General features: G+C 43.5%; 1 protein-coding gene across 1 annotated transcript; it reads right to left on the bottom strand.

Annotated features, from left to right (window-relative positions):
* Positions 1-54: 54 nt before the first annotated feature.
* On the bottom strand, positions 55-8,397 carry LOC109924740 (endonuclease domain-containing 1 protein-like). Its single transcript, XM_020524731.2, has 2 exons — positions 7,671-8,397; positions 55-4,147 (listed from the first exon to the last, which is right to left on the bottom strand). The coding sequence occupies exons 1-2, from the start codon at positions 7,956-7,958 to the stop codon at positions 3,068-3,070; spliced, it is 1,368 nt and encodes a 455-aa protein (XP_020380320.1). The 5' UTR covers positions 7,959-8,397; the 3' UTR covers positions 55-3,067.
* Between the last annotated feature and the right edge of the window lie 301 nt (positions 8,398-8,698).

The following is an 8,698-nucleotide window of genomic DNA, read 5'->3' on the forward strand; positions in this document are numbered from 1 at the left end:
CCAGCAGCTTTCCTGCTCCTCTGATGCTGCTTGGCCTGCTGTGTTCATCCAGCTCTACACCTTGTTAACGCAAGGAATGAAACCTTTTAAATCTATCCAATGAGGTATAGGGTGTCTTGTTTAAAACCCTGTCTGAAAGTCATCACCTCCACTAGTGCAGCTGCCCCTCAGTACTGCCACTGGAATGTCAGCCTGGAATTTTGGGCTCAAGACCTGTGCTGGGATATAAAATCGGAAGCTTCCCACTGAACTACGGCACAGTCAGTTTTGCTTAAACCGAAGGCAGTTCGATTCAGGAAAGACTGCAAAATGCAGCAGGATAATTTAAAGTTACATTTTTAAGGCAAGTACTAATTGTGAGCTGGTGTAATGCGCTCCTTATCACAAACGGAGAAGTTGCTCCGATTGAGTTATGTGAGTTCAGTGCGTAAGTGTTGCTGTGTCTTATCAATCATCTGCTCAACGATTTGTAAAATCATAGGAAGTCGGGGCAGAAGTAGACCATTCAGCGTCAAGCCTGCTCCGCCATTCAATATCATAATGGCTTGGACTCCGCTTTCCCGTCTGCTCTCAACATTCCCTGATTCCATGGGAAATCAAAAGATGCAGGCGCCACAATCATCTGAGTGACCAAGTTACTCACCTCCATGGTCCTAAAAAATGAGCCCCTTACCCGGAGACTGTGCCCCCGTTTTATCAATCCCTCGACCTGCAGAAACAATCTCTCACTGTATATCCTGTCATGCCCCTTCAGAATCTTGTTTCAATATGATCACCTCTCATTCTTCTAAACTCCAGGGAATATCAACCCAATTTACTTAGCCTCTTATCGTTGGCCAACCCCCACATCGCCTAGACCATTCTGCTGGACCTATGGAGGGCAAAACTGCATAAAATATCCCAGGTATAGTCTTGCCGTAGCCTATGCACAGTTGTAACAAGTTGCCACATGGCTTCCGACTGAATGCCTTCTGATAATCCAAATGCATAACATCCAGTGAACACCCAGCATTGGTGATTGGTGCACACATAAAAATTCTGGCATGAGTTCAGTCCCTGCAAGTAATTACAATGATAAAAGATAGCTGTAAAACCAAGCATGTTTTCTAAATATCTACTACTCCTAACGTGGAAGTTTTTGACAGTACCACGTACAAAAATAAAGTGGAGAAGAATTTGCCAACACGACCCCAGCACAGTCACCGAAAAACCCATTTCCTGTACAAATATATGTATAAGGAGTGATCATGTAGGACAAAGAATCGTTTTAAAGGTCGAGGATCAGGAGAGTTCATTGTCATCCATCTGACCAGTTCCCAACTCCAATAAACCTTAAAACACTACTCTCACACATTTCAATCTCATTTTCTGTCAACATGCAGCCACTTGAATTTGCAATATTAGCTTTCACCTAGGCAGCCTGCTCCAAACAGTCACTGCTTTGTGTTTATGATTGCTAATAGTTTGGAATTACAAAGCTTGACTCGATACGTAATTATATGAGTTAGAATGCTTCATGTGTGTAAGTGTCACACTTAGTCAATCAAGTGCATTAACATGCATTAAAATCCATGACTCTGTTTCTGACCATAGCTACTGAAGCCTTGCCCCGCAGCAATTTTGTTCATTTGATAATGAAGTGCACAGGCTATCTCCAAATGTCTTAACATTTCTTTTTGGATGCTGAATGCTGTTGGGAAGGCCAGTATTTATTGCCCAATGCTGCCCTTGAGAAGGTGCACGTGAGCCATTAGCTTAAAATGCTACAGACTGTATGGTCAAGCTGCTCCACAGTGCTGTCAGGGAGGGAGTTCCAGGATTTTAATTCAGCGAGGATAAAGGAACTGAACAATGCATACCCAAGAGGGACTTGCAGGGGGTTCTTGGATGTGATGGTGTTGCTGTGCAATTACTGCCTACTCTTTCCAGCTGTTGGAGATTGTGAGTTCGGGGAGAGCTCAGCTGCAAGTTGGGAGACTCAAACTTCTGGGTGTCCCACTCACATACAGGTTGGGTTTAAACAGTTGCAGCCACTGCACCAGCACTGCAAATAGCAGGATATTAAACAGATTCCCCAACTGGGATTGTTTTACCTGTTAAAATGCTCAGAAATGCGTGAAAATTTTCTGCACATGTCTAAAGTCTATTAATGATCCAAGATAGGTTGTGAGTCTTGGATTATTAACGGGACCATGGTGACAGTATTCTGGAATACTGTTTGATTTACCTGGCTTATCTATCAGACTGTCAAGCCTGCTACTAATGGTTGAATCCAGCTACAACAATTGAGAACCAGATATGTCTGACCCAGCAGACCCACTTAGCTTCAAAGCCCCCACCTCTCAAACACCGTCAAAATAGGACGGAAACTAAGCATTCATTGGACAACTGACACGCTTAGGTTTTACAAATCATGTTGAAAAGGAAGCCACAATATTGTAGTGCTTTTCGAGGACCTCATGGTTGTAAGGGATTTGTTTAGCTCCATTTCCTACATGTATTGTAGCACCTGCTTTGTCCAAATACAACACCCAACAGTCACTTATTTATATACCTCATTTCCACAAGTATATTGGATTAAGAACAAACAATGGTTAAACAGGAAGGACTTCTTCACTTATATTACTGATCACCCAATAATATCAATGCCTATACTAGGGGAATTTGCATCCCAAATACCGAAAGATGTAGGATCTTTCAAGTTTTTAGGATGTTCCGAAGCACTTTTCAGCCAATGAATGAGTGTGCTCACTGTTGTAATATATATAATGCACAGCAAATGGGCCCAAGTAAGCAAACTAAGTATTATCCAGAAAAATTCATTTTAGAGATGTTAGTTAGAGGATAAATATTGACCCAGGCAGAATTTGCTTGGGTTTCAGAACTCAGTAGCAACACACTTATTGAGATGTTGGTAAGGTTATGAGTTTTAGGAGAAAGTGTTTTAATGGGTGGGGGTAGCGGGTGGGACTGGTTGTAAATGGTGCATCCTGGCAGTTGGGATTGTTGATAGAGAATGTCTCAAATTGGTATTATCTGGAGATCTAACCATTCAATCTGCACAGAATTACAGAATTCTGACAAGATATTTGATCAACCTGGCAGACCATGCAATGATACCCACAGTGTCCGATACAATGCTGGCCACGATACCCAAGATGTCTTGGGGAACCGTAGCCACCATGACAATTAGGTACTTGACCATGATGGTCAGGCAGCCGGCACAGTCGTGGATAATCCCCATGGGGACTCTCAAAATGGTCACCATCAAAATTCGAGCAATGTTGATAACAGTTGTGATGAGTCTGGCAAAGGCTGATATCCCGTTGGTGACCAAGGTGATCATTCTTCCAATTGGAGCCAAGGCATTAGTGATGGTGGACTGGCAGACTTTATCAACCTCTTTGCTGGCTGGTTCCAACGGTGCATCAGTTTGCTGTGTTGCCAAATCATCACTATCAGCTGTTGGGTTCTCTTCTGCTGGTATCGGGAGAGAATTGTCTTCCTGATCGTCTGTAATAGTTGCCAATTTGGACACCAATGCTTCCACCTCTTTGAAGGTCTCTGCTTCATCGTCTTTGGTTGTTCCCCTGCAGGTGTCAAAAATCTTGCCTACTCCCAGTCTTTCCTGTACCTCCCTCACTGTCAGGTGCTCTGCATCTGCTTCTGGTTCCATGTTTTTCATGAATGCAAAAGAAAAGTCTTTATTGTATGTCGGTGTGTCCGTTTCCTCTGAAACCACATTGCGACTTGGACAAGGATCGTTATTCGGATCCTGTGGAAAGGTGCAGCAAAGAGCTGTCCAGACCAGACCAGGCACCGACACTCTGTTGTTCATTTTCATTTGTGTGGGCTTGGCAGCACCTGTAACCACATACATTGTCTGTTTGGACTGGTGGCATTTCTGTGCCAGCTTCTGGACCAAGGATTCCACCTGGTGAAACCACCTGACATTGGCTCTGTGACTTTCAGGTACCGCGTTAGTGAGGGTACAGGTACTTGTGGCACTCTCCTTATCATTCAGCTTGAACGGGTACAGATGGCCTCGCTCATATTTTTCGTTCTTGTAATCTGACTCAACTGCCTGAAAGGCACTGGAAGGCACAGTGCAACTCTTCATTTCACTTGCCTCAGCAGGATCGTCGATCTGAAAGCAAGACAGATGCAAGTGTGATAAACCATCAAGCACTAGTATTTATTCCTTTGATCGACCTTCATCTACCTGACCAGGTCCACCCAGTGACGAAACACGGGACAATACCCACCAACTTCACCACACCAGGAATCTGGGAGCAATGTGTTTCACTGCCAGTTCACATCCTTGTAATTCTTTTCCCCAAGTATAAGATCATAAGAGGTAGGAGCAGAAGTAGGCCATTCAGCCCTTCAAGTCTGCTCTGCCAGTGACATCATGGCTGATCTGATAATCCTCAACTCCACTTTCCTGCCTTTTACCTGTAACTCTTGATTCACGTACAGATTAAAAATCTTGCTATCTCAACCTTGAATATATAAGATGTAGATTTGAAAGCCCTTTGCAGTAAAGAATTCCACAGATTCCTATAAATAAATTCAAGCCATTTCTTCAATTTACCCTATTATAATTAATTTTTGTACCAATAAATCATTATTATAAGATGTATTCATTTATTTTAATTCATTTGCTATTTACGGCAACACAGGTTACAATAGTAGAGTCACAAAGCATAAAACCATGGTTACAGAATGACTATAGCACAGAAACAGGCCATTCAGACAGTGCTGGCTGTCTGCCAAAGTAACTCAGCAAGTCACACCTTCGCACCCTTTCCTATAGCCGTCCGATTTTATTCTCTCCTGATGTTTATCTCATTCCATTTGAAAGCTACAGTTGAATCTGCCCTTACCATCATCTCAGGCAGTGCATTCCACATGCTAATCACCCATTTTCCTCCTGTTGTCTGTCTCCTCTGGTTCTTATATTTTCTGCCATTGGGAACAGTTTCTCTTTGACTGGGCCCCTCATGATTTTAAACATCTCTTTAAAATCACCTCTCAACCTTCTCTTCTCCAAGGGAAACAGCTCCAATCTCTCCAACATATCCACATAACTAAAGTACCTCATCCCTGTAATAATTCTTACAATCATATGTCATAGAGTTGCACAGTATGGAAACAGACCCTTCAGTTCAACTCTCCATGCTGACCAAATATCCTAAATTAATCTAGTTCTGTCTGCCAGCATTTGGCCCATATCCATCTAAACCCTTCCTATTCATGTACCCATCCAGATGCCTTTTAAATGTAGTAATTGTACCAGCCTCCACCACTTCCTCTTGGCAGCTCATTCCATACACGCACCACCCCCTGCGTTAAAAAAGTTGCCCCTTAGGTCCCTTCTATATCTTTCCACTCTCACCTTAAATCTATGCCCTCTCAGTTTTGGACTCCCCTGCCCTGGGAAAAAGACATTGGCTATTCACCCTATCCATGCTCCTCATGATTTTATAAACCTCTATAAGGTCACTTCTCAGCCTCCGACACTCCAGGGAAAAAAGCCCCAGCCTATTCTGCTTTTCCTATAGCTCAAAGCCTCCGACCCCAGCAACATCCTTGGAAGTCTTTTCTGCACCCTTCCAAGTTTAATGACATCTTTCCTATAGCAGGGAGACCAGAATTGAATGCATTACTCCAAAAGTGGCCTAACTGTAAATCTCTTCAGCACACTCTCTAAAGCCTTCATAACCTTTCCTAAATTGTTGTGTCCAGAATTGGATACAATCCTCCAGAGGACACCTAACCAGTGAGTGTTCAGAACTCTCTTCCCTAATGTCTTAGCTATTATAATCTGCACTTATATTTATAAAACTCAGGATCCTGTATGCCTTCTTAACAGCTTTTCCAACTGGCCTTACCACCTTCAACCATTTGTGTACCTATGTCCCCCAGGTCTCTCTGTTGCTACATCCCATTAGGATTTCCCATTATCTCTCCTCATTCTTCTGAGCACCTCACTCTTCTCTATGTTGAGCTTCATCTGCCTTGTGCTCCTATTCAACCAGTCTGATTAGGTCCTCTTGAAATCTACGAGTACGCTCCCTACATTTCACGGTACTTTTAAGTTTTTCACCCCGTGCAAACTTGGAAATGATCAGTTATATACCTAAATTCAGTTTATTAATATCAACGAAGCTGGAATACTTTGAACAGTTGTGGGCCCCTTATCTAAGGAAAGGTATACTGGCACTGGAGGCAGTTCAGAGAAAGTTCACTAGGCTGATATTAACTATGGAGTATGGAGAGGTTGAGCAGAGTGAATTTGTACTCATTGGAATATTGGAGGGTTAACAGAAAACCTTATTGAAACATAGAAGATTCGTAGAGGACTTGACAGGGTGGATGTGGAGAGGTTGTTTCCACTTATGGGAGAGTCTAGGATCACAGGACATAACCTAACAATAAGGGGTCACACATTTAAGACAGTGATGAGGAGGAATTTATTCTCTCAGACAGTAGTGAATCTGTGGAATTCTTTACTACAGAGGGCTTGTTAGGCTGTGTCATTAAGTATATTCAAGGCTGAGAGAGAAATTTTTTATCAGTAAAGGAAACAAGAGTTATAGGAAAACGGAGTTAAGGATTATCAGATCAACCATGATCTCACTGAATGGCAGAGCAGACTCAATGGGCTGAATGGCCTACTTCTGCTCCTATGTGTTATAGTCTTAAGAAAAGCAGTGGCCTGAGCATTTAGCGCCAAAAGTCTTAAATCTGATTACTGTTTACTGCCAGCACTGTAAATAATTTAGCTGTATTTACTCTCTCTTCATTCACTGTTCTGAATTTTTTAATAAAAAATCTGAACCTATTCATGGTTGGAGATCATGATTGAACGCACTTTTGGATTGAATTAGACTGAACCGTTGCATTTATAATCAAAACTTTTAATCTGCTTTTTTCAGTGCAGTATTAGCAATGCAGCCAAGTGATCAATTTTTGAACTGATTGAACCGACTCATGAGGATGAACAACAAAATGTGATTTTTGTAATTACCCCTCAGCTAATCAGCAATCCCCACACAACTCCATTATTTCCCTCGTTTTGTAACAAGCAGATAATGGAATCAGAGCTTAAGAACTAGTAGCAGGAGGAGGCCATTCAGTCCCTCGAGCCCTGCTATTCAATTCAATCATAGCTGACTTCATCTCTGCCTCTTTCCTGTCCTTTTCACATAAATTGGAAACCCATTGCCAATTAAAAATCTACCTGTCTCCTCCTTAAAATTCAGAGTCCCAGCATCCACCTCACTCTGGGGCAGTGAATTCCACAGATCCACGATTCTTTGAGGGAAGTGATTTCTCCTCATCTCTGTTTTAAATCTGCTGTCCCGTATTCTAAAACTATGACCTCTCATTCAAGATTTTCCCACAAGGGGGAACCATCCTCTCTACCTCGACTTTACCAGTCCTCGTTCGCATTTGACAGACCTCAATGAGATCTCTCATTCTTCTAAACTCTAGCGAGCATATTCCTAAACTGCTCAATCTCTCCTCATAAAACAAGCTCAAAATCGCCGGGATTAATCTAATAACCTTCCGTGAGCTGTCTGCAATGCAACTCTTCAAGTAAGGGGGCCAAAACTGTACGCAGTACTCCAGATGCAGATGCACTTTAGTCCGGGTACTTTTACCTGCGGTTCGTAAAACCAGGGTTTGGGTCTGTAGCCTGCACTCTGGCCCATAGTGCAGGGGTATCTGTAGGCGGAGTAGACTGGGACCCGCAGCCCGCTGTTGTACAGAGTGGCATAGTGATAATGATTCTTATACCGCTGGCAGATTTTGATCCAGTTTTGACTCTCGAATCCGCGAGGAGGGATCCCACCCTGGAAGAACCAGCTGCACTTGTCAAAATCCTGGACTACTTCCCCTCGCACCAGCCCAGCCAGCAGCAGGAATAACACCAGGCTCCCTGTCCCCATGGTCAGGCTCCACACTGTCAGATTCCTATCTCTTGTTTCTCCACCAAGAGCGGTGGGTACGGATTTCTACTGAAACTTTCAGAGGGAAGAGAGAGAGAGAGACAAAATGTAGGGAGGTTTCCAGATCCTTCCTTCTCTAATGTGATTGCATGCCTCAACCCGTCTCGGTGGGCAGCTGGACTGTGCCCCCAGGACGATTCTGCACCACTTCGTCAAACTGATCGCTGCTGATTCTTCGATAAGCGCTGGTTACTGATATTCCGGCCAGTGCTAGCAACATCGGTGCAGCTCCTCCCATGGGGAAATAGCCGAATGCATCACCCTGCAATTCTGTGATTCCTTCGGCGCCCGTCTCACATTTAGACAGCTCCCTCCCTCCACCTCTGCACTGTTAGATGCAGTTAGCATGGTCTAACGCCCAATTGTGTGTACTGTATGTTAAAACTCTGCAATGCGCCGGATGTTATCACTCAGTGTCCGTGAACCTATCACGGAAGCTGGCTGGTACTCCAAGGGACCCTGGGACTTGTAGTTTTTTGTTAAAAAAAACCCAAGAATAAGACTCGAAAACAGAAGCTGTGGAAAAGCTCAACAGGCCTGGCAGCACCTGTGAAGAGAAATCAAAGTTAACGTTTCGGGTCCGGTGACAGTTCTGAGGAAGGGTCACCGGACATGAAACGTTAACTTTGATTTTCTCTTCACAGAGCCATAGAGATGTACAGCATGGAAACAGACCTTTC

The sequence above is a fragment of the Rhincodon typus genome, chromosome 9, assembly GCF_021869965.1.
Source record: "Rhincodon typus isolate 14 chromosome 9, sRhiTyp1.1, whole genome shotgun sequence".
Taxonomy (NCBI): domain Eukaryota; kingdom Metazoa; phylum Chordata; class Chondrichthyes; order Orectolobiformes; family Rhincodontidae; genus Rhincodon; species Rhincodon typus.

What these genes read in the sequence shown, in the direction of transcription:
- LOC109924740 (XM_020524731.2), bottom strand. Translation starts at nt 7,958, where the DNA reads ATGGGGACAGGGAGCCTGGTGTTATTCCTGCTGCTGGCTGGGCTGGTG. An exon ending in CCTGGTTTTACGAACCGCAG is followed by an intron (nt 4,148 to 7,670) that starts GTAAAAGTACCC and finishes TCTTGCTTTCAG; the next exon opens with ATCGACGATCCTGCTGAGGC.